General features: G+C 38.8%; 1 protein-coding gene across 3 annotated transcripts in view; it reads right to left on the bottom strand.

Moving 5' to 3' along the window:
* TENM1 (teneurin transmembrane protein 1) overlaps window positions 1–26524 on the bottom strand; it is a 348313-nt gene that overhangs the window by 51643 nt on the left and 270146 nt on the right. For all 3 annotated transcript variants that reach the window (XM_069811008.1, XM_069811009.1, XM_069811010.1), the window contains 5 exons: window positions 24970–25237; window positions 19344–19487; window positions 14424–14673; window positions 13510–13530; window positions 9156–9388 (listed from right to left, as the gene is read on the bottom strand). In XM_069811008.1, the coding sequence (XP_069667109.1) occupies window positions 9156–9388; window positions 13510–13530; window positions 14424–14673; window positions 19344–19487; window positions 24970–25237 (916 nt within the window). The remainder of the gene's footprint in view (window positions 1–9155; window positions 9389–13509; window positions 13531–14423; window positions 14674–19343; window positions 19488–24969; window positions 25238–26524) is intronic.

The following is a 26524-nucleotide window of genomic DNA, read 5'->3' as shown; positions in this document are numbered from 1 at the left end:
GCTGCGAAGGCCTCGCAGGGGGACAGGGTTTGGCCATCATGTCCCCCACCGCCCCGTTCCCGTCCAGAGGTGCCTCTTCACCGCAGGTGACGTTTGGGCACCTTGCGAAGGTCTGAGGGTATCATCACCAAAAAAATCCAAAGGCCACCGCAGTTAACTTTAGCAGCTGGCGCTCCTACTACATCCAGCTTTCAGGCTATCTATCGGCACAGTGTTGGTGGTTGAAATGAATTCTTTAAATTGTCAGTTCAAGCGTATTCATCTGGCTGTGAACTGCCGTTAGAAGAGGGGTATTCGCCATCCTGTCACCTTCTCCATCCAGGACAAACAACGCCCACGGATTGCTGAAGTGCCGCAGGGTACTGGGTTAGGCTACATCGCTTCGTCATGTGAAACGGCTGATCACCGAAATGTCCAATTCAGTGACAGGTGTCACCTGGGAGACTGAAATCACCTGGGGGCCTGGATGGGTCAGGTGGGGGAAATCTGGGAGGTTATAAAAAGGCTAAAGGAAAAGCAGACATCTTAGCGCCTGACTCCTTGTGGGCCTGTGGGCTCGCAGACCATACCTCCTTGGTACTGGCTCCTTCAGAGGATCTTTATTCTTCAGTTAGAGAGTAACAGTGCTTTTGGAAACTACAGAATGACTGGCAAGCTCATGGCTGTCGTCTGCTTCTGAGAAGTCCAATTAGAAATCTGAAAGGCTGAAGGTTTGAAGGTGAGCTGAGGTAAAGAGTGCGTCGGAGAAGCAAAGGGCTTATTTTGGCGTTGGGGGGGTGACCTCTGTGTTCCAGTTTTCGGCAAGGGATGGCACCTCTGTCCCTCATGCATGCTAAACAGACTTCACACTGAAGAGACCCGTGCATGCAAAAGGCCAGAATTAGGGGTGCCTGCAGGGCTGGAGCTTCAAAAACAAAGGCTAGGTGTGCAAAGCAAGCTGTAAAGTCTCTTTTGATACAACTGAGCTGCTAAAACATTTACCCTAAAACCACAACCATAGCAGAAAGACACCCAGCCTGTTTATTAATGACCATCTAAACAATTAATATGTAAATCTGATGAGGTTTTTCCAAATGTTATTCTGAGGGAATGCACGTGGCAGAAGCCAACAGAGCAAACCACACTGCACCTTCTGCGGTGCATCTAGAGGTCTGCAGAGGTTTTCATGACAACAGTTCCCAAAGGCCTGAATTGTGATCTGCAGTTTAGTTTGTACAGGGATAAATTTTCTCTTCAGAAAATGAGGAGGGTTGTGGTGACTCTGGTACTGCAGTTTGGGCCACAGAGCAGGTGGAGCTGGGCTCTGAGGCACCTGCTGCTGTTCTTGCTGGGATGCTCAGGGGCTCCTGCCTGGGCTCTGTCCTGCTCTGATCACCTTTATGCTGTAAAGCTGAAGCATGCTAAGGGATTATTAGTGAATGGAAAAGCTGCTAGGAAATTGTTTTAGGGTTTTTTCTTCAGGGATGTGTGAAGGTTGGATACAAAAGTCTCTTCAGCCCCAGCCTCCTACTACTTTCTTGAGAGTCTCTTCAAGACTCCTTTTGAGAAGAAAAAGCCATGCTGGACTGCTGTGGCAGGGAAGGTGTGAGGAGCAAGGACCACCATATGTGATTGTTGTGGTGTACATGCAGCTATGATTATTGGGCGTGTTTTTAACCTTACTGATATTGCACTGTGGAGCAATATTACATGGGATTTGATTTGCTTTCCAGCGTGGTTCACAGACTCAAATGAGAACCTGATGTGGGTGGGACTACAGCACATGTTCTGTGTCTTAGTCTGCCTTTGCAGAGGGGTGGTTCTGCATGGTAAGCAAGGAGCTATGCCTCTCACCTGGGTAGTGCAGCCCTGGTTCGGATCCATGCCATGGATAACACAAGGCCGGGATCTATCACTAGGGCAAGTGCATCTTCTGTTTTATGCAATTTCCCTGTGAACAGATGGCTGTGTTGGCTGCAAACCATCCATTATATAAAAATCAAAAATTATGCTGCAATGAAATAAAGCTACTCAGCTGTGCTGCTGAATGGATTTCAAACACTGACTATATAAGAAAACCAAAGATCCTTTAATATTAATAGTGTATGTTTTGCTCTCCAGCCACTGCAGAAAGGTACTCTACCTGCAAGGGAAGTACATATGCCAGTGTGATGGCATAAACAAGCCCATGTCTTCAGTATTTGTACTAAAGATAATAAATTCCTGGTACTTCCTAATAAGCCAGTTTCTTCAAGTACCAGTGTACATGCATTCAACAGTGAACTACTGCTTCCAGTGCTTACTCCTGTATACTAAACCAACATGACTTTACCTAGTTGAAAAACATTGCTTATGCATTTGTCTTGTTGACAAATACCCTACATAAGGCATCCATTGGAAAACAAAATACAGATTTGTAGCTAAACCATCCCAATTTATTCACTATTAGAGTTGGATTCATTAACGCTCCTGTCACATCTTGCATGATGCTTCACATAATCTGTACTGCAAGAGCTTATTTTTAATCCTTTTCTGACGTACAGTGTAATGCAGAATCAAATCACATGCAGCACTTCAATTGTGCTTTAATCACTGAGGAACTCGGAGAGGAAACATGCACATGCTGAGTGTAATGAATTGCACTGAATGCAAGTAGGAACACTGCTCACTCCATAAGTGAGTAAAAAAAGGTCATTTTTAGGTTTCTGTGTACAGTGAATGAGATGTAGTTTGTATTAGGCTCTCAGTCTGGTTCTGTTTTTTTTAAGGAACTGTAGCACTAAACTGTATGCCCAACTGATGCTGTCTTTGTGCGCAATTGTGACCTATTGCACAAATGACAGACTTAACCTTGCTTGGATATGAGATTCCTCATTAAACACTGATGTCTGGAGTAAGGACAAAAACTTGTGCAAGGATTTAGTCTTGTTCTTTACCTCAGGGCTGAGCACAATCTCTATTTCCGAGTAACATGCTTGTACTGAAGGATTGCTTTTAGTCATGTTTAGTCACTGGGACTGTCTTACATAGGACTAGATTTTGTACCTGAATGTAAAACAGTAGCTCTTACGAACATCTGTCTCTAGTAGATTTATTTGCAGACATCTTGAAACAATATTTATAACACTCTGAGGTCTTTTAATCAGTACCATTTAAATTCTGTTAACTAACATTAAAAACGAATGGCTGCTAGTGCAATTGCACATGGCTCCTAAGTATCATCACTAGAAAGACTCCGCAGAAAAAGTTTTGCTCTTTATAACTGTTTTCCGCACAAAATAGTACTTAGTACATGGGCTGGGTACAACCATGATAAACACAGAAGGCTGACTATAACCTCTCATCTTATATGCTCTCAGGACTAATTTTGATTAAAGGGTTACTTCCCTTGACAGATCTGCCTTAGTGCACATATGTACATGATTACAAATGCAAATAACACTTTGAAAGCAAACTGATCACTTTTCTGTGTAGTTCTCATAGCTATACATTCAAAATACATATGATTATTATACATATGATCTTTCAGTCCAGAAATTTTGGCATTTCAATGTTAATGGAGCTAAGCTTATAGTACTAAAAATATGGATTAAAAGTAATACAGTAAATTCCCTGTTAAGATCTTTTATTCCCCCGCCTCCCCCCCCATCATAGCCTGCACTTGCATTCTAAGAGACACTTTCTGAGAACAAATCCTTTTAAAACACATAGGTAAACATCAGCTAGAGCTATCTGTTGCCCACTTTTGGAAATTCTACTTTTTGCTTAGCTAAAAACTTTGCAAATGAGCATTTTACATTGAAAACTTCCAACTGAACTTCTGAAAAATTTGTAAAAGAAAACCTAAAACTACTGGTGAGGACCAATAAAAGAGAATGTCACCTTCTGCTGAAGAAAAACTGTATTTAGAAGGAACTTGCGACTCTCATAAAACTTTTAATAGGAAGAAGTGAATCAAATTGGTTAATTACCATTTTATGGTTGGTAAAAGGGCAAATTACATGCCATCCATTCCTAAACATCTAAATGTCTCCAGTGCTTTTAATTAAAGCTGCCATCTAGAAACTACTAAAGCAATTTTATGCAATTAGTTATTTATAGGTTACCATAATACACCACTCAAAATATGATTCAAGTGATTTGCAGTCTGTTGCTTTGTGATCTTTGTCATCTTTACTTCATTACTGTCTAACTACTAGAGGCAAAATATCCAGTAGTTCTTTGTCAGCTGGAACATGACTTCAGTACTTGCACTTGAGTGTTGTTCTCTTTAGATGCATAACAGTAGAGTTGGAGCAAACAGCATTTTTAACTACTGACTGTGAATGAAAATGTCCTCCTTCCAGTCTGAGACATGACGACTGGGGTCATACTGCTGACAATGGTTTGCAGAGAAGTGTATAACTTATGTGTTCTGATGAAGGTTGGATGAAAGTTAGGAAAACTTGCTGTCCAAAAAGTTTGCCTTAAATGTTCTACAAGATTCCCAGACTTCTGAAATCATAGGTAGCTAAGGCTACTGAAGAGGGAAATAAGGAATAATTTTGCTGAATCAAAAATGGCATGAGATGACTTTTTTGCTTGTTCTGTGATGCATACAGGACAATGATTCAAGGTTGCAAATCACCTTCGTTTGTCTACTTCTTATGTTATATATTGCTAATGAAACATCTCACCCCATTCTTCTCTCCTTTTTGATTTGTATGGAAGGGTTGAAAAGGTCTTAGGAATTTATAGAATAGCAAAGATTGCTGAATAAATAGTATTGATCATTACCTGTGACGAGGGGGTCTTGTTTTCACAAAAGGCTGTATTAGGAGTTTGGTGTGCATCCTACTGAAGGTAACAGGAATCTTTTAGCTGAGCAGGAGCAGGCCTTAAATGGGCTACTGTCATTTGACAAATGTAAAGGTTTAATCTGAGCAGTTGTTCTTACAGCTTTATTTACTTTAGAAAGTATTGCTGCAGATGGTGAGCAACAAGACTGATTATTTCAGGATGGAAGCTACTGGGGCGAACACGTTTTCAAAACCATGATTTTTTTAGTAGTGTTTCCTTAGTAATTTCAAGCAAAATGAATAAAACTACACTGCAGAACTGATTTTTAATTTAAGCTTTCATTTGTGTTGCTAGTTCATGGCCATGGGTCTGAGTGAAAAAGGTTCTTTGCTACAGCTGCGTATAAGGTATTGTTATGCATGGGATTTAGAATTTACTCCAATCTTCTACGTTTCCCTGGTACGTACTTACTCTGAGGTCAGTGCACTGCATTCAAGTACTCTGTACTCAGTGTGCAGTTTTTAATTTCTTGAGGCATTGACTGTACACATAGCTTGCACAGTGTGTGCATCTATCTTCTTGTTCTAGAGTCTGGTCTGGACCCAAGAGTCAAAAAGCAGACACTGCAGGACCTTAGATGCTTAAATCTTTGGATTTAGTGTTTGGGCTTCCAAATGTTGTAAATCACTTCTGAGGCTGAGTTCCATCATTGGAGGGAGTTACTGTTTTCACAAAAGTTACTTAGTTTATGTTTCCACCAGGGCTGTCCTGTGTGAATGCTCTGAGTTGGTCACAAATACAAGGTAATTGAAATCAGATGTTAATCTAAGACACTTTTCTTAGTATACTGACTGCGAGACGCTGTAGCTCAGCAAAAATGTGGTAACTTGATCGTCTCAGCCTCTCACTGCTTCTGTCAATTTAAGCTTGCAAAGTCAAATCTATTTACATGTCTAAAGCCTAGTGATTTCAGAAGGGCAGGGTAGGTAAGTGTTTAATGCCTTTCATCCAGGCATTGGCTTTGCAGTGCTAAGTAGAACAACTCCCAGGTATTTATTTCTGTTAATTTTAGTGCTGCTTACTGCTCCAATACTCAATGACTAATCTCATTAAAATTGGGACACTATCGCTTAGCGCCTTATTATAAGTACTAATCCAGAATGTTTACATAACAGTGTTGGTGACTATATGTGCCATAAACACTTTTTATCAAAAAAATCCCCAAATCCACCAAACAGAATTCCCCACCCCAAAATTAAAATCTGTTACTTGGTAAAGTTCAAGTGATTGGAATTCAGTCAATGATTAATATCTTGTGTAGTTACTTCTTCATTTTCAATATCTTCTTGTGTAATAAATGTGTTCAGCTTGTCACAGATCTTATTTTATGTCCCCACCTTGTATCATTTCACATTCTGCTTAAGTACTTGGTCATCTATTACATGACTCATTAGTCTGAGATCTCTACAGAATTAAAGAAAGTTGCAGTAAAAATAATATATTGAAGTTCAAATTTCAACTACATCACCCATGCATGCTTAAAAGCATCTTTCAAAGTCAGCTCAACATACAATAGTGCAAGATTAATGTTCACTAAGCCCCATCTCTAGTCCTTCACTGAGATGCGGGAAGAGACTGAACAAAGCTACACGTGTTTGTTACCTGCAAAATAAAAGCTGTGGAAAGCAGATCGAATTATAATTGATTAGTGTGACTTCATGATGTTTTCCTGTCTGGCATTTAGTTCCTGATCACCAGGCAAAGGCAGTCTTGCCAAATAAAGATAATGAGAAATAAAAGTTGATGAAAGATTTAAATCATTAAATTGTAAGCTAGGACTCTCCTCAAACCTACCTGCATGCCCACAGAAGTAGAGAAATTGTTATGAGTTCAAAAAAGTTAAAACAGCATTTGAAGCAACTTTCCTTCAGAAAAGAAAGAGTATTTGAATTTCCACTTATTAACATACTTCTGAGGATGTTACCAAACAGGATTAAGTTTCACAAGTGTTACACAGTAGGTATTTCTTATCAATTTTGCAAATGGATAAACTGAGTCATATAGATAAGCCCTTATTCCGAGTCACAAGCAGCCAGTAGCAAAAATGAGAATACAACTGAGCTGTAACTAACCAAGGTCAGATGGCCACTAAATGGAGTTCTTTCTCAGATATTACCTTTCTAACAAGTAAGAGGTAAATTTATTTTTCATTTATAATGAGGAAAAAAAGGAATACTCAAGACAAAACTAAGAAGGTAAATAGGAAAAAAAAAAAGCTAAAATTTTTCTGTATCAGCTTAAAAAATAAATGCTAATCTTCTCTGGTCATTGAGTAATGTAAGTGATTATATTTAATAATCTCTTTGCAATTAATTTGTCTTTATCTGCATTATCAGGTACCTTTTTTTGCACTGTAAAAATCTAAGGTGAGAAATTAGAAGCAATTAATTTATTTCTGTGGTCAAATACTACATAATGTTATGTTACTTTGTGTTCAAGTATTTTTAAAAACGGATAAGATGTTGGTGAGTCTGTGGACTCACCAAAATTTTTGTCAGTGTTTCGTGCCTTCTAGAAAAAATATTTCTGGGTATACTGTTTGAATGTTATTTTAGGAGAAATGTGACATCTTCTGACTTGACAATTATTCCAAGAACAAGCAAAGTAAGGGATCCCAAAGAATCTCTAAAACTGTATTTAAGTATGTGAGACTTTTAGGTTTCTTAATAACTAATAGATCTATGGGTACCAGGCAAGTACTTCCTACTACTTTCCAAGGTTATTCAACCTCCTACAGTTTAGGGGAAAACAAGGACAGGCACTTAAGGTCATTATGATAATACACAGTTAATTGTTCATACTGTGCTGGTGACTACAGGTTGATGCTGCTTTTTGCTAGGCCCCGTACAAAAGGGCATGTCGCAGTCCATGGTTCTTGAGTTTAAAATCCAAAACATAACAAATCTGACAATTGTAAACTGATGTAATTTAAAGTAGATGCATAAATCCAAAGCAGCTGGGAGCCAAAACCTGAATTTGCCAATATTTGAGCCATTGTCTGCTAACAGTTTATTTTTTTTAATATTTGCTAGCTGCCCCTGAACTCCTGAATTGAACTTTTATTCCTCTTAATTTCTTTGACTAGAACCTTCTGTTAAGGAAGCCAGCTATGCATGGGTATTTTTAAAGTAAACAGCATATTAAAAATTTACACCAACATACTACCCCAATAAGAAAATAAGATGGAACTACTAATTGTATTGTAATTAGATATAATCAATTGTAATCAGCAATAAAACATCGATCATTTTCCTGCTAAAGGATCTGAACCCCTTTGTTTTCTACTATTTTTAGAATTGATTCATTACATTAATTAGCTGCCTGAAGATTAACATTTATTTGTACTTACCTCACACTTACCTTCTATCATTAAAGACATGTTAAAGTCACTCTATAATTACAACATGTCTCTTGCTAAGCCTTAGAACAGGATTATTTGCTTGTCTTAGAGACGTTTCTGCCTGGATATACATTCTAATTTGCTACTGATATACAGCCTTCCTTTATTAGCTTACAAAAAATAATCAAACCCCTTCCTTAGAGCTAGTCATTAGGAGAGAGTGGTATGCTACGGGGGAAGCATGCTAAAAGCCCAGCAGGGCTGTGCCACAGGAGCTGCAGAGTACCCTTTGTTCCAGGGATTTCAGTGGGAGTTGAGGGTGATCAGCTGCTTTAGAGCACCAAATCCAGAGACTTTATCACAGTTCTAACGCACACTGCAAGGGGATTAATTGTGGCGCTGGTGGGGATTCAAGGCTTCGCACACATTTTGCCTGTGACAATACAGGATGTATATGGACAGGAAGGCTGCAGCAAAATGCTTATTTCATGTGCAGTAGGTGAGATGCTCATATTTTGCAAAGTGCATTTAATAAGGAAGGACAAACTAGACTTCCAAATAAACTTGATTTTGCTGACTGTCTGACCTAAACAGCCCTGACTTGATGTGTATGAGTAAGCTCCATTAACATTACAAGAATCGCCTGAATGCATAAAATCTAAAAAATGGACTTTGTGATCATAGTATTTGCTTAAAAGTTAAATATAATTACATGCTGCCACCCTGCAATTGAAAGGTAGTAAGAGGAGTGTTGCCACACAAGGAAAGTATTTCAGAGGATGCTAGCTGGAGCCTGCTGCTCATGCTGCTCCCTCATAAAGGACTGGCTGTATTAAAAACATGAGTGAGCTTTATGAAATGATTTGGCTTGCTTATAGTTGGTTAAATTATCACCTCGGACCTGTTTTTGTACATCCAGTTGCATCTGAGTTTCTAAATAACGGAAGGAAAAGACAGATGGCCAACACCAAGTACTTCAGATATGCTCTTTTCTTACCTCTTGGACTGTTGAGAGAGGCCTCAGATGCCTTTCCGCCATCTCCACAGTGACTCTGGTCAAATGGAAGGCACTGATCACCTGTTCCCGCCACCACGTCTGCGTTTTTTGCCAGATCCTTTGTTTCAATGAGAGACTTTGCTTTGTAGACTTTTCTGGTGTTAGTATCTGACAAGTAAAGGGATTCTGACACTGGATCGATGGCCAAGTAATATTTATGTGCAGGGCTTGTACTAAAACAGAAGAGAAGAGCATCAAAGTTAAGTTGTTTTTCTTTTTAATCTCTGTTTGTGGCAGCATAACAATTGTATTCTACTTATCTGTAGACATCTGTTCAGTGATCTGGAGATGACAGAGGCATAAGTGAGACCAGCTTTAATGTAGCTCACGCAGGCACTGCTGCTAAGGAAGGAACTAGTACTGGCTGCAGAGCCTGACCAGCCAGCTATGTATCAGTGAGCTTATGCAGAGAGTGGTATTGGTGGAGTTAGTCTGTCCATCAGTACCAAGCCGCCCAGTATAAAGCCAACTGGAGTGACTTCAGCTTAGTTATAATTATTACTATCAAAAGCAAGGTCATTTTTCTATACCTGATAATTTCTAGTACTCTTGGCACTGAAAACGAATCTATGAGTTGCAGCAAAGTGAATCACAGACTGTTCTATATGGGCACAAATACCCACTCTTGGTTATTTTTATCTGTTTCTAAACCTTAGGAAATAGGAAGGTGTGAAATATGGTGCCTTAATTCATGCCGACTGTATTGTCAGGAGCAAGGCAGAAGGCCAAGTAGTGTCAGTGCAACTAGGCATGAATTAATGCACCATAATTCATGCACTGAAGTGCCTTATTGAGATTATAAAATGTTATTTAAAAAAAATATTTACATATGTTAATTAAATGGTGAGGATCATAAATTCTAATCAGAGAACTGGGCTGCATCTTATTAACCAGTAAGACTTTTTGTTTCTTTTTCAATGCAAAGTTAATTTCCAGTTTGAGGAAATTGTCTAAGCACATGGCAAACCAAGCTGGTGTCCTAAGCCTGGTGAGACTGCTGTATAGCCCTGATTATAAAATAAAATAAAAATCCAGGTAAGCGTAGATCCTTTAAATTCCTTTAAATTCCTGAAATGGTGGGAGATAGGCACAGGCAGAGGGGTGGCCAATGCCTGGCAGAGTGTTAGGTGCTCAGACAGTATTTTTATCACTGCTGTGTTTCTCTGGTGGGAGGATGAGGTTTCTGATAGGTGACTGTGCTAGACACTGACCTGCCCACATCCCCTGTAACTCTATACGGGACTTCCCTATCTGCTCTGCAGATTAAAAAGATCGTCAGATTCTTTTTTTTCTTTTGAGACATTTTACTGACATTGGCACAATTAAGTAACACTTAAGATTGCTGCAACAAAGTTAGGAAATGAATTAGTCCTCTCAGCTTTGTCAGTTCTGTTTGTGGTGGGTTTGACAACACTTGGCGTACAGCTCCTTCTGCAGGGCTCGGTTTTCGTGCCACAACAAACCAGGAAAGGAAGAATCTAGAATAAAATAGAACTGAAGAACTGGCAGAGGCTCCAGGACAGACATGTAATGTCTGAGGTAATACTGACTTAATCTACTGACTTGATTTCAGGTTGATGGAGCCTCTTTAAATATGAAGTTTTTGCTTGGCTGAGGCAGATATTAAGCTTTATTAGTCATCTATTAGACAGTTCTACCTTTCTGAGCAATGTTGCAAAACAATGTAAAAATTACTTGCCAATATCTTTTATTTTAGGAATCCACTGAGTATATATTGCTAATAAACTTCTAACAGATGATCAGCTGAAATCTTATTTCCATTTATAAGTGATAAGGCTAATGCTGTACCACAGTAAATACAATAGAGCTTGGGCCTATTTCTCTTGGTTCTCATTCTCCATCCAAAAAGGGACAGAAACTACTCAGCATCTCTGAGGACTGGGCTACAAGCTGGACTAGCTTGGTCACAAATGTTTATAAAAGACAGAAGGGGGAAATATAGGGAAAGATATTCCCACAGTTGGGGAACAGATGTGAAGCCCAGTCTGAAGAAATATAGGGAATGAGAGGATATTGGTAGGATGAAAGATGAGTAAGAGGATGAGCTAAAAGCAATTAATGCCAAATTATGTATCACCAGCATTATAAAATTTTGTTTGTTGAAAACATTAAGAATCATTTGTGTTCTCTGGAGTGAGCTCAGAAGATACTGGCCAGCCAAAAGATGACTTTTTAATAAAATATCTCTGTGAAAAAAGTTGCAAGGAGAACACTACATGTTGAATAAACATATTGTTCATCATGCAGAAACCGCACAGAACCAGGGGTCATTATATACTCTCCTTGTAAACACACTTTCCGTCATCCTTGTCATTACATTTAATAGACCTGCTGTTAAAAATTTCTTGATGTTTATGCTTAAAGCCTTGCATACTAAAATGTTTAAAGAGTATTAGTAAAAAATGGAACAAAATAAAATACTTGCTATCTTTGCAGAAGTTTCCAATCAAATCTAAATCTGAGTTTATTTAAATTAGCCTATTAAAAACTATATCAAGTAGACTAGGATTTACAATTAATCTTTCCAGAACAGGTTATTACTATCCTGTAGTAAAATTTTTCACTGTAACCTCAAAGCCTAGTTTCCATTTTTACCAGTTCTTAAACATCTTTGTTATTTCTTATTAAAATCTTAATGACAAGAAAAATGGGATAAGTTGTTTTCAAATAGTCAAAAATAAGATCAGTGGCCTTCTCTGTTTACTGGTGTCCAAACTCTATCCATTTTTACACAGTATTTTCCTTGTCCTGGTAAAAAGAACCCTTTCCCCCTGCTCTTTTGGGGATTAAAATTTATGTTGAGGAACTGGATTTTGAAGCCTTTTCCTGCTTGGACTGTTATGAGCCTCTGACATCTTTTAGTTGTTGCTTCCATGTGTTTCTTTGAGCATCCTAGAAATTTCCAGCATGACTATGGCCTTTACAGCCTCAAGAGAATGGCATACAGTGGGACTGCAGAGTACTCCCCTGTAACTTCAAAGACTACACTAACTTCACGTGATTTCCTCCAATTTTCCACAGATTTCACTTGGACAGAATACTGACAGAGGCAATTACTGTTGTAATTAATAGGGCTGGGGTACTTGAGTATTGTCATAACTTGATTTAATTAAGGTTTAAGCTCATCTCAAGAAACTAGTACTAGTGAGCAAGTATTAAAAAAATTCTACTTTACAAAAGAAACCCCTGAATTTTAAACCTGATTCATGTTCTGAATGTGTTACAGAGTAAGTAATTCAATTTGCTGCTTTAGTTTACAAGGATACTGGTCAGTTTAAAGCAAATGGAAACAATCTTTCAGCTAAAAACCAGAACCTTGCACTTACCGACTACGAATTACTCTTTTTAAGTTTTCACTGTAAAATATATGAGATGTGACATCATCTGTAAGTAGGCTGGCAAATAATCTATAGTATTCAATAGCATTCTTGTGGCTAAAGCAAGTAATTCCAACCAGTACTCTCATCCTGCAAACACACGTTCAGTCCACACTCCGCTTCCTACTACGCCATGAAGTTATCAGCTTAGGTTGTACTAGTGCTGGTTTATTTATCTCATTTAAGTACTCAAATGCTAAGAAGTTTGTTTCTAAGGATACAGAGTGCCTTGCTATCTCTTTCTAGCATGCAACATCATTTCTGCAGCTGGACTGTTATAACCAATCCCCTCACTGTCTGTCACAGAGGCCTAATGAGCAATGTTCATTCTTTTAAAGAAATCCCTACATTGCAATGCCAAAATGCTAACTGGAAAGGGGGGAAGCCACTTGCTTTTGCTTTAGCTAGAGAAGCAGGGACTGAGCTGTGACACAGCATCCTCAGTTCTGGGGTCTGCTGTGCACCCTCGGTAGCAACTGTGGCAGATTTTAAAGTTCATAGTATCCTAGAGCTGCTAAAGCACAGTCCTCTTGTGTGACTCTAAAGCCTTTTTTATTATTTCTTTATTGCTAAAACTCTAGTATCCTTGGCTGGCTATATCTATGATCATTCAAACACCATGTGGAATGAATATGACAGCTATGAAATGCATTCCCAGCTTTTGGGTTTAAACCTCTCCATCTCTGCTTGTGATCAGCAAACTGATTTTTAGAGGGAGACTTCATTCCTTCAGAGGGAACAAATCAAACCTACTTCACTATAAACAAAAGTGAATTTGATTAACATTTGTATTTATTAAATTCAGAGTGTTTCTCTATATCCAGACTTCTGAAAGGACTTTTGTAAGACTTTCCTTGAACACAGTTCACATATTACTGTTACTGTGTTTTACTTACCTGTGTCTTGTGTCTCTATTCCTAGCAAGACAGATCAGTTCAGGTTTAAAAAAAAAAAGAAAAAGACAAGAAATGTTAGTCCTCAACAAAACTGTATTCTTTGCCTGACTGCTCACACAGCTGTATCCCAATAACAAAACATTGTTTATCCTGTTACTCAGTATTATTTCTTTCTCTCAAACTGCTTCCTTTCCACTGCCTGAAAATTGCCAAGTTAATTCTGAACAATCAGCACACATCATCACCAGCCATGTTAGCTAGTGGGAGATTCATGGGTGTAAGAGAAATCTAGTGTACCACTGTCTGAAATATTTCCTGCCTTCCCCTCTGGGCCTGAAAGGGAAGGGGAAGCTGGAGTCATAATTACAGGGGAGTCGTTAACGGTGGCACAGGCCCAGCCTGCGACAGGTCAGACTGCAATGCTGGGTTTGCTCTTGTCTGCTTAAACTCAGTCACATCTTCTGTTACAGACCAGGAGCAATTCCACTGTATTAATTCTAAACATGGTTAGTCTATCTTCAGCCACAATGCTGTGGCTTGACATGATACTCTGCATATTTGCTATTGAATTATGGGTTTTTCTTCAAAAATACGCTTCATGGAATATTTTAACTTTTTGAGAAAATGTATGAAAAATCTCGCAGGAAGAAAAATTAGCTCTATTAATCCTGTACTTTGTAGAAATTCATTATGCAAAACCTGTTCTAAAGACCACTTAAGATGCCCTTTTTAACTGGAGACTTTAAAGTAAGTTTTCTGATGAGTTTGGCAGTTGATGAGACATATGCTCACAAGGCAACTATAGGTGGCTGCTTTTTTAAGTCCCAAGGGAAAAAAGGCTAACCGTAATTTTCATAGGCATACCACAGCCAGGCTAATGAACGCTAGTCCGAGAAAGCTAATTATTTTTTTACCTTAATTCTAATATGCCAATTGAGTTTCCAGAGGGAAAGATCCGTCTGACAAAATTGAAGTCACCAATATACACACTCCCATCAGGCCCAGAAGCAAGAGCAACCGGGGCAAAGAGTTTGCTGTTGAGCGCAAGACCGTTGCAGTTGGAGCAAGAGACACTTCTCTGGTGTCCATTGCCCATCACAGTTGAGATGACTGGCGGCTGCTGGGAAATGAACATGTTTTCACCATTGCCTTTGTGTACAATTCCTGAGGGGGGAGAAAACAGAGATAAAAAAAGCAAATGTATAGCATTGAAACTATTCTGCTGTCTTAGATTATGCAGTCCTCTAGAAAACCAGATTACCAAAACAGCAACAAACATTGGATCTTTTAAAGACTGTCACCAGGTTCCACTAATCCCTTCCAATTTTGTTCAGTCCCAAGCTTCACCATCACCATTTTGTCGATTAGTGGTTAGTGGCTATTTTAAAAGCCAACATCATGAGGAGAACTCATGGTTGGTTAATGCTCTAACAAATTGACTGTTAATTGCAGCGCTATCTGATTTCTTGGGGATTACTACTTTAATATTCATTTTATTCATAAATTTTTATTAGGTAGCAGAGGAATTTCTTAGGCAGTTTGAATATTTAATTAAAGGAGATTAATAGCAGGACTACTATGCATTTTTCACAAAAGAGCACTGAGTGGCAGTACAAAATCAATATTCAAATTTAAAGGCAAGTCCTTCATGGTATATAAAAATGGTGCCAAGTGCAGCAAGGCCAAGTTAAGAGTCAAGGAGTAATTCTGAGGCACAAGTGAATGTCTTACCAGCAAGAATATATTAAGTTCTGCCATAAAGTTTAAAACAACTTTCCCATGGGTCAGCATTTTAGCACTGCTCTGCAGCATACGTTATTGAAAGTCTTCCCAATTACTAGGTTGGTGATAGCAGAATCAGTACAAAGATGTATTCTTCTCAAGCTGATAGCTGTAGTGTTTATTTTAAATAACAATGCAGTAATATAGTTAAGTACCTTTAAAATGACATGATATTGTAAGATTTTGGCTATTTCTGAATAGAAGATAGGTATTCTTTTAGACCACAGCCCCAAATCCTTTCCCTTGGAAAGCCCAGTACTTCATCAGAGAAGTGGCATGATTAAAGGAATAATCACAAGGGAATGTACTTTCTGGAGGACTCTTAGACTGGGAAAATTCTAGATACTGCAGGAAATACGTGTTGAGACACATCTGAGTTTTCCCAAAGTATGGCAAATGGATTTATGTACTGTCTCTACCAATTTTTGTTAAACTATTTTTTTGTGGCTTTCGGATAAGTCTGAAGCTAAAATTTGCCTTGGAAACTGAGTGTTGCCATAGTTATTTTGAAGGGAATTATTTTTTTACAAATTTATTTCTGAACAATAGAGGACAGAATACTTACATTTGTTTGAACATTGGCTTAAAAAAAGCATCTTGGAAATATGTCAGTAAAATTGATGGCAATATCCTCCCTTATGCACCGGATGAAAATACTACTAAATGAAGACGCTGCCCTTTGTCTGAAATTAACAATGTAAAGGTAATCTTTCAACTGCCTTATACAAATATGCTAGTAAATAATTGGGGCTCTGGAGAATATGTTTTGCTGTCAAGAAATGTAAGCATGTGCTTAATTTCAGGCTTTTGAGCTCCTGCTTTAATTTTAGTCAGTGCTGTGTTGTACTGGGGCTAAAATTGCCTTAAAGCATAAAGTCTCTGTAAAATTATTCCTCCTTCCCCCAGATAAAAATAGAATCAATACACTTGCCCATCAGAAGAAAAATCTAATTCAAAGAATACTCTGAAAAATCAGTTAATAGCACATTCATTTGTATTCAAGAGATATAGGTGTCTTTAAAAGGACTCTACGCAGGAACTAGTATTTATAGTATGTGTTCTCTTCTTGATTATGAGAAATGCTCTGAAGATCTTCCAAACTGACCAAAACCTTTGCGTTAGAAAACATTAAACTCTCTTCATGTCATGAATTAGGAGTGATCAAACCTCTAAACTTGAAGGGGAAAAAAAAGTGGGAAAAGAACAGTTTAGTATAGCTGAGAACAGGATATGATCCTTTGTTAACCTAACAGTCACACTGATGCAAAACCATATACATTTAAAAAGCTTGAGTTTCCAGTGACAGCCACATTGGAACAATATATGTTATTTCACATCTATGCTGCTGTAATCGGACATCTTTTTTTTTTCTTTTTCTAAAGATACTTAGATCTGGCAATAGAACACAGTTTTTACTTGCTATGGTTTCTGCATGTTAGTACTTGTACCTCCACAGCTTAGACTATGCTATGAAGTGCAATTCTGTAAAATGGCATCTATTTATTTTCACAACTATTCTGTTGTACTTGGTTTATTTTGTAACATCTCTAAAATGAATAGCCTTTATGGGGAGGGAGATAAGCGTATCCACCCTGTTTCTGAGAAGGAATGTTGTGCGCAGCAGCAGACCTGCTGGAAGACAAAGCTTAGTGGCTGAAGTTAGATATAAGCTCCAGTTTTAGTTTGAAAACAAAATTGTAATTTGCAATAGAGAATTTTTAGAAAGACATTTCTGTTATATTCCAATGCTATTTCTGTAGTTAATCCAGTGACGGTGTTTCAAAAACAGATGCAAGTTTCATGCTTCCAGAAAGAGCAGCTCTTCATACATACACAGGGAAAGTTCTAATTAAAAGTGAAAAACCTCAATATATTCATACTTGAGAAGGCTACTCATGCTTTTCATTTCACTCACGGTGGCATGGAGATAAGTCTGAAATGTTTAATTCTAAGTTTGAATCATATTCTCGTCCTTATTTAAAGTACATTTTATATATCTGAAATGGAAGAGCAGTTCACTAGTTTCTAGATAAGACCAGAAGCACGCTTGTTATTTTTATCCTTTTGGTTAACGCAGTTCATTATTTGGTTTTGCTGCTTTAATACGAGCCTACAGGCTGCTCTGTTAGGTGTGCACTAGCTATGGTATAGTCATTGTTTTTCTGCTCCTAACTGCTTTTCTAGCTCCTCTACACAAGCCAGGTGTGCATGCTCAAATCCTATTATAATCATGAGGAACACTTGAGACATCACTGAGCTCTGGCTGGGCTTTGCCATCCTCACCAGAGATGCTCTCACATGCAAACTGTAAACAGAAGAGACCCACTGATTTCAAGCCAGATGTGCTTATGCCCTCCCCTCCCCAGACTGCCTCTCTGTAAGTAATGGGTGAGGATGTTTAGCAGCTTCCCCCTGACTTCAGCCTTGATCGTGCCCAGTGCAGCGGGAACCTGTGAGGAAGAGGAGCAGGTATAAGGAGCTGCGTGTTCCCCATCCTTGATATGGGGCTGGGGTGGTGGGCACAGCCTGGGTGGTTCAGAGGAGGTGGTGTGTGGCTGACAGGTCAGTGCTCTCTGGTGTTCTCAGCCACACAGCTGAGACGGGGCCAGGAAACAATTTGTCACTGTATACCTTGTGCTCAGGAAAGCAATGATTTAGCCCTACTCAGATTATAATTGTATACTTTACAAAATCTCAGAACATATTAGTGCCTATGAGGTGAATTATAGTAGTAACCACTGCAGTTAGTGGATAGTCATATAAATTGGAGTTACTGCCAGCAATTTAGTCTTGAAATTAAACTATGCAAGTGGTAAATTGGCACTAAGGAGTAGACTATGGGGCTCACAGTTGGGGGCTGAGCTGACTGAGGTCAGATTTCTCTTTGTGTTAAATGTCAATAGCTGGCATTTAAAAGAGACAATCTATACAAACCAATAAGACAGGGTATGAAAGAACTGCTGTTTAAAATGTCAAACTATTTTAAATCAAAACAGAAATCCAGATAATTTACAAACTAAATCTGACCTTTTGTATTTGGACTATTTATACTGTAGCTGCACATTCAACAACAGAACTTGTAAAAACCTGACAGCCATACATCTGTGCATGAATCTTCATTAACAGTAGTCTGCAGATGAAAATAGATTTTAGTGGACTGACTCTCAGCTGGAGCAAATTGAGAGAACTTTACTGAATCCAATACTCTGCTGATTTATAAGGGCTGAAATCTGACCCCAAGTTTCTCTTACCCTGGACAGTGAAATCTGTTCATTGGCAAAATCATATTCTTCTAGTTACCATAATTTAACTACAAGTATTGTTTTAATAATTTAATCCCACTAGTTCCTGATTATAGATGTTAAGGGAGGAAAAGAAAAAACTCCAGGAATAAAATAAAAGCACTGAGAAAACAGATTCAAGTCTCTGTGCTTGAAGAATCTCTATGTGGGGTTAATGTTATGACACCCAAAGCATTTGCAGTTTTTTTCTAATGCCTTGAAAGGTGCTGGACTGCTTGTCCTGAAGAGTAACTTACTGTGCTTCTCCACAGAGTGGGCAGCCACAAAAGCTTCTGCATACTGGACGGGCAGGGTGGTTTCAGAAGTGCTACCTCTCACTCAGCCAGTCTTTTTTCATGCACGGTTTGTCTCCCTGCTGCTGTGATGCTACTAACCACCGTTAGTCATAGGATGAATTAGGGGTATAGACATTTCACTGAGAATATAGCACACTATAAACTGACCTGAAATGTGGTACTTCTATACCAACAGTGTGAGAACAAACCTAAATTAGTATGCCCTTTTCCCATCCAAATGACTGCAATGTGCTAGCGATCGCGAGAGTTAGTGATATTAATGTTTAATACCTGGGAGCCAGAACATTAAAAATATCCTTTCAGGTGGCATTTGCAGTTCAGTTCCCAATAAATGAGGGTGCACATTGAAAGAGGATTACACATTAGGAAGTGTAACGCTTAAAATCTGAACAATTAATTCCTTTAAAATTTGTATTCTTCTTCTGCATGGCCAGTTAATAAAGGAAGGACTTACCACTTTGTGGATTTAATACATGGTGTTTGTTTATAGACCAGCCTCCCAGATTTGAAGCATCCATTTCAAAGCCTTGAAGGATTACTGTTCTCTTCTCCCACAGAATGAAATCAGGACATGTTTCATATTCATATCCCACTGACACTGCAAACAAATAATTAAAGATCTATCAGTCTACCTTTTCCTCTGTGAACTACTAGGTAATTTTTCATTCCAGGTTTTGATATTCATTTGTCAAGTAATGATGCCACTAATTTTCCTGTGCCTGATTGCTATTGTTGAGTGGTATTTTTTTAAAAAGGGTTTAAGAGATTAGTATGTTATTACAGCTACAGTTACTACTGTTTCAAAGCATAAAATTTTCTGTTGTATCAGTTATGGATTTCTTAGGAGTATAAATCTCCTCCAGTGACTCCTGATGTGATCGTTTATTGCATTTCTGCTAATTACCTGAATAACAGCTTAAATAGAAAAAAAATCCATGTTAAAACAAACTGGTTTTAATTTGTTTGCTAACTGTAAAAACTGTAGCTAGGCAGAAATGGATTGCCAAGCTGAAAATTTCTAGAACTAAACATTTATCTTAACAGACTTGCATATCACATGGCTCCCCTCTACGGCTGGCCAAAATATCTGCTGAAAATCTTGAATTTCCCTAAGGATGGTGGTTTTTGGGGGTGCTCAAACTAACCAAAACTCCTTCCCTTTAGTAATTCAGAAAAAAAACCAAAACCCCAACCTCTTCAAAATTTAATTTTGGTATCTCTAATATACCAACTTTTTTTTTTAAAGTTATCTCCTCTAGTTAACTTTTTTAGATTTCAGTGCAACTCATTCATAAAGGAAGAATGTTTGTTACTTTGGCACCAAATCCCCAAATTTGATCTAGGAAATATTGAGATAGTTTGGCCTTTCCAAAATTAAAAATGTCTTTAAAAATATTTTAAGATACCAAGATAAAATATTTAAAAAAATACAGTTTTCTGACATTTTCAATATTTTCTTCTCACTTTTTCTATGTAGCAGCTTTAGGTACACTTTACTTGAACCATAAATAGTCTTAATACCATCTAAATTCCATTACTGGATGCAACTGAAATATTGTGTCCAGCTATAGCAGGGACCATTTGTGTTTGTCAGATAAATGTTTTATGGCAAACTGACTTGTGAAAATCACATCTCCTTAAGTACTGTAAATATTGTATGTTTCAAACATGATAGGTTTTCAGTCTGAGGGTCCAGCAGCCACTCTGTCCAATTTTTCTGTTACAGGAGCTCTTATGACTAACATCACCCATGTTTCCGGGTAACTCCTTGGGCTGATTGCCCAACTCTGGGCATGGAGCTTCTTCCAGAACAGCCACATCTTGTGTTGGGATGAGCTATTGAGGTTCAGTAACCAAACATGCTATTTTCTAGGTGCTAATGCAGAGAGAAGATAAAGGGCAGATTTCTCCTATGAAGCAACCTCACGCTTGCCACCTACATGTTTGCAACTTTACTCCATTCATCTACTTAACATGTTCAGTCCTGGGTCAGATGTGTATACTTGAAAAGAGGGATGACCTATAATACCAAGTAAGTCAGTCCCTCAGCCCTGCTCCACGAACTGTTACAGACCCACAGGACACTTCACCAGCTGCTGTAAGGTAGCATGCTGGTATCTGGGTCAAGGGAGGTATAACAATTTACACCATCTGAGAATCTGTGCCAATGGGTCCACAGTGGCACATTTACTAGAACTGTAGCTACACTTTAAAGCATCTGGTATTCCCTGCCTATAGCTGATGTTTCTGAGCTGCCAAATACCCTGTAGAGGCTATCATCCCCTTTCTTAGAAGCTCCTTGCTCTCGTAGTTATTGGGCGTAGCTGCCTTTTTGTCCCTTCTCATCAGTGAAGAGACACGTGGACATACACTCACTTTGGCTGTGTCTACAACCATGTTTCTGTGTATACTTAAACATACTTATGAAAGAAGTCTATGCTCTAAAAAGGATTATCTCTGTGATCTTAAAGCAGGGTCTCCTGAACCATCTACTTGGAGGTATTGATGTACAAGCCATGAAAATTTCCTGTCAATCTTTTTGCATGCAAAGTAGTCAAGGCAAAGCGTAACAATTGTAAAGTCAACCAAGCGACTGCAGTGCCACTTGATAAACAAGTATTTTGTTACTGGCAGGTTTTGTGAAACACTGTAATTTTGTAAATGAAATTACAATCTCAGTCAGCTTACCCTCATTGTGGAGTGTTTACTTCCTGGTCAAATTAATTAATTTATAGCCCTTTTTTGCGGTGACTGAGATTTCACTGCATGAAGGACAACTGTAGTGACTATGTTTTTGGACACTAACAGCCAGCAAGTACAGCTCTTTACAATCTCAAAAAGGATTTAAAAAGATTTACTGAAATCTGTACCAAAATTCTCTTCTTTTCATAGAACTATTTAGAAGACTGAACAATAATTTGTCAGTAGTGCCAGCATAACACAGTTTAAGGGCTGTTGCCGAAATACAGGTAAGAAATAAAAGACATGATTAAGCAGGACAGTAACCTCTATCTTCAGCCTCTCCTCAAATATTTGTACTTATCAGCAACCTACTTCTTCAAACAATGAACATCATGAACTCAACCAAAGTAACGAGTAATAAACCGAGAAGACCGAAGACTGCTTGAGAGCTGGTTTATTTTTACACCCAGAAGGGTTAGTCCTTGCTCACCACTTCATGCTGCTGTGTGGGATGCAAGGGCTTGCAGAAGTAAGGTTGAGCATGCGTGGAGTTATACAGGAGCATTTATTGAGATTTCTACTGAAATCCTTCCTTTTCCTATGTTAAATTACAAGGGGACGTAGACTTTACCACTAAGGTTTTGTGTGTCAACATTCACATGATGGGTTTTTTTTTATTCAGAACAAAAAAATGTTAGTTTATCATCTCAGTTGTTGGTCTGAGAAGATGGCCTCTTGTTAGGGACTTGGGAACTAGACAAACACCAGCAAACAAATTGAAACAGAACCACTTGTGTGTGGAAATATGCTCAGAAAGTTGTCTTTTCTGTAACTGGTTATGTGATCGCTGCTGTCAATAAACCTGAAGAAAAATAGAGATGTTTATAGTATTTATAAAACCAAAAGCAGATGGTTATATTCCTGAGTTCCAGGACTTCAACCTGCTGCAATTTAATTTAATTAAAATGAAAACTGAACAGAATGCATTATTAAATATTGGTAATATACTGGCAGAGGAAATTATTTTGACAAAAATTCATATAATGGATGCAGATAAAGGTCCCTGAGTACTACAGTGTGTCAAATTAAATAAAGCTTTATTGGAATCTAACAAAGCATGCTAAGAACGCACTTAAAATATAAAGATTTTTGCTTCTATTTTGAAAGAAGCATAATTAACCTAAACTTTAAGGAGAAGAAAAAAATTAACCACCAATTAAATAATTTAAAAGTTGTTATCCAGCACTATTGCATAAGCTTTATTCATATTTAAACATATTATGCTCATCTACTTCTAATCTGGGACTTTGTAACTACATAACATCTTATGAAATGATACTGTATTTGATTTAAATTGTTTTAAAGTCCAGATATGTAATGGACTTCATGATCATCAGAAGACTTTTAAATGATGCGGAGGGAGCAGGCATACTTGACTGTTCCCTCTCAAATGTGTGTGTCAGTGATAACGTGCAGTGACTGAACACAGGGCACGTGTAGCTGTGCTGAGGAAAGCCCCAGGTGGCACCCGTGACCCATCTGGTCCTGCCTGATCACCCATGGGAATGCCAAAGGGCACACTAGAATTTTTTTTTCCACTTCTGGATTTGCACAAATATGTGTAAGTGAAGCCAACGACCCATTTAATACCTTCCCTCACTGCAAAATGCTAGAAGGAGTCTACATCTGTAATGGGCTAAGGCTAGATTTGCCCCCTAACAAGGTTTTGTGAGACAGATGGGCTGAAAAGGGGCACTCCTGCTACCCAGCATGTTCAGAGATCTCCTTCGAAAAGTTGTCTACCCTTCCACGGATGTGGCAGATGAGATGCAGATATGCTGGATGATGTGGCAATTTAGGAGACCTTGCACTAAGGGTGGAGTTTTGATCACTTTGGGCCGATGTAATGTGTGGGCTACAGCTGGAATGAGAAGACCTGCGCTTCTGCACTAGCATTCATAGCAGATCAGGAAACTAATGAAGCTGAAAATTTATCATTTATTTTCTGGTTGCTTCAGTTTTCAGCTGAATTTGTTCCTGATCTGGCTCATTTCATGATCAAATGAATGTCAGTGGTGGCTCAGGGGTACGGAGAGAAGAACATGGGAATGTCCCTTCTGGCAGCAGCCTGCAGCCCTATCTGTTGAAGCAGACTGTGGGACCACAGCCCTAGAATAAGCTCTTTGTTTTCTGATATATTCCTATGTGCATCAAGTGATGGAAATCATACTCCATGCTCATAACCCTTTGTGGACACTGGTGGCTACGTTTGCATCATTCTCTAAGTGGAAATGACTGGAAAAATGTTATAATCCTCCTTTCTTCCATCACCTCTCCATGCAGCTGCCTCACAGACCACCCGGCTGGGAGGACATGCTAACACAGTCACACACTACATGCTCTGGGAGTTCAGGGCTTGTGTAGCCCAGATGGCTCCTTTTGCCTTTGCACGAGTCGATTTGCAGGCATGCTGCATGTATGGACAACACAGCAGATCCTGAAGAGAGCTTCTGGCTGCCCCTCAGAACAGCAGTTTCATATACGGAACGAGGCATACTCCTCGTGAGGGTAGATAGCTCCAAGTAGCCCTTGCTATTCTTGTTTTACAGCCTCATCCTGCCAATGTTGCTTGCTGTAATTCCCCTGACTTAAAAAGCAACACGAAACTGCCAAGGAAGTGAATAGGGCTTATTCACAATACTAAGCTTTGCCGGTAAGGTAAATAATCTTAATGGAAAGTATCTATAAGATTAGTCCATTAAGCAACATAACCCCAAATTCAATTAAAAAAATAGGAAGCCATTTAAAAACCAAATCATGAAATTAATGAAAAAAATGCCAGCTAAATAACGTGTATTTGCACAGACAGCACTTCCGTAGCAATTCTCAGAATAGCTGCTCGCGCTGTTTGATAAAGAAAGCCTATGAAACATGATGATTTTCGTATAAACATCTTTCTTTCTTTAAACAACAAATCAAGAAGTTTTAACTGTTGGAGATGTGAAATGTAGTAAGAAAGGATGCCTGAGAGTTAGAATTTTGTAAACCCTAAGTGGAAATGACATTTTAAATGTCACAGCCAAAAAATGACAGAAACAATGACACACCAAAGGTCATATTCAAAGTAACATTCAAAAACAAAGACAGCTGAATATAATGCCGTTAGTACATAACCATTCTCCGAGGGAAAAGGGGATTTTCAAATTGATTAAATTAGAAAGATGACATTGGAAGAACAAGAAAATAAATGTTCTTAGGAAATCATACAAGTCACTTTAGCTAAAGAGGCAGTTGATTTAAAAGAATGTAAGTAAGTGCAGCAACAAAATTTATAAGCCTCATTTTCGTGGCTTGATGTGTGTGAGCGCTTCTGCTTACATCAAGGTGATTGTACATACCCATCGCCTCGGCCAGACCAGAAACCTTCTGTCCGTATATATCTGTCTTATTCCAGGCAAATGTGTATACCAAATTGGCTGCAGCAGGAAACCATTTCTGAAGCAAACGTCCTTCAACAGCAACTATCAGATGGACTTTCGTCATTCCAGAAGGGATGGTTGTGTGTGTCAAAATAATGCGCAGCAAAGTTTTATAACCCGGTGTTCGACTGCTGAGATAACTCAGCTTCACAAAACTTGAAGGAATTGGGATTTCCTCCTGGACCACCTTGGGAAAAAACACATCATTATATCTATAGCCAAGAAAAATGCAAAATTTTAATAGTAACAGCAGGTGCTTATTTCACATTTCACAATCATGATGTGAACACAGTACCACTTACTTAAAACACCGATGTTGGCTGCTGTTAAACCACAACATATCTATCTACTGAGGAGCAAATACTACCTCTGTGGGCATACTCATACACATGAGCTCTACAGCTTTATCTTGGCTTTATTATTTGGTTTACTTAACAAGTGTTCTTAACCAGAATACAATTGAAAGCTTTTTATAAATATGCACTATTTATAAATAGTTAATCCACTACATTATGATTTGAAGATTTTATGCTGCTTTAGAGGTAATACCTCTGACTTGGGGAGAGCTAAGAAATAACCAAACCTTCCTGCTAAACCATCTTCAGTGCAGAAGTGCCTGCAGTAAGGCTAAGCTCCAGCCAGAAGGGGCATGGCATACGAAGGCGCACCATAAGGAACCTAAGAAGCTAACTGGGGACACACGGCAATGAAGATTGAAACAGTCTGGGTGTCGGAGTCACTAGCTAACAGGTAGGTCCCCAGGGTGCGCGACGGAGTTCAAATCCCACGGCACTGCTGTCAGCGCCGCTGTCTGAATCACTTGGATTAAAGCTGGCTTGGATATGCCCACTGTGGGGTAGTATCAATCGCGGCTGCAATGAAGCTAAGCCCTCGGCAACTAGAAGGACTGCAAAGACTGCGAGCTTGTGAGGAAGAAAAGAAACCTGGCCTTGACCTTTTGAATGATGTGGGCCTTGGAGCTACAAAAAGGGATTTAGCTCTTGTGATCTCCTGAGAGAAAGGAGATCTTCTGGGACAGACTGTGAGGAAGAGCAGGCAAGAGGAGAGAGCAGCTTCTTGGAGGATGCCACTGCAGTCACTCAAAAGCCACTGAAAACTAGACTGTGCTTAATAAGGTTAATGATTTTAGCGTATTTCCATAATAACAAGCCAACCTGTCACAATGCTAAATTGGTTCAAGCTTGGAAAAATACGAACTGTTTTGTTTATATTCCCCAGTTTTAAAATTCTTCTTGTTAACAATAGATTACTTCACTTTCAAAACAATTTTATTTACACGTTGCAACAGTATCACTGTCATAGGATTGCTGCAGTACAGCTGGAGGCCTGCCAGCACTTGTCGTTTCGACATATGAAATGTAGTGTTGCCAGGGAAATCCTGCTCCCTTTATTGTTCCTGATTTGCAGTGTTCCCCTTATTTCCTGCTGACATCCCAGCTGCCCCCTCTGTCAT

The sequence above is a fragment of the Haliaeetus albicilla genome, chromosome 23 (assembly GCF_947461875.1).
Source record: "Haliaeetus albicilla chromosome 23, bHalAlb1.1, whole genome shotgun sequence".
Lineage (NCBI taxonomy): Eukaryota > Metazoa > Chordata > Aves > Accipitriformes > Accipitridae > Haliaeetus > Haliaeetus albicilla.
The sequence above is the reverse complement of the archived record's forward strand: the minus strand, read 5'-3'. Positions and strand labels throughout refer to the sequence as shown.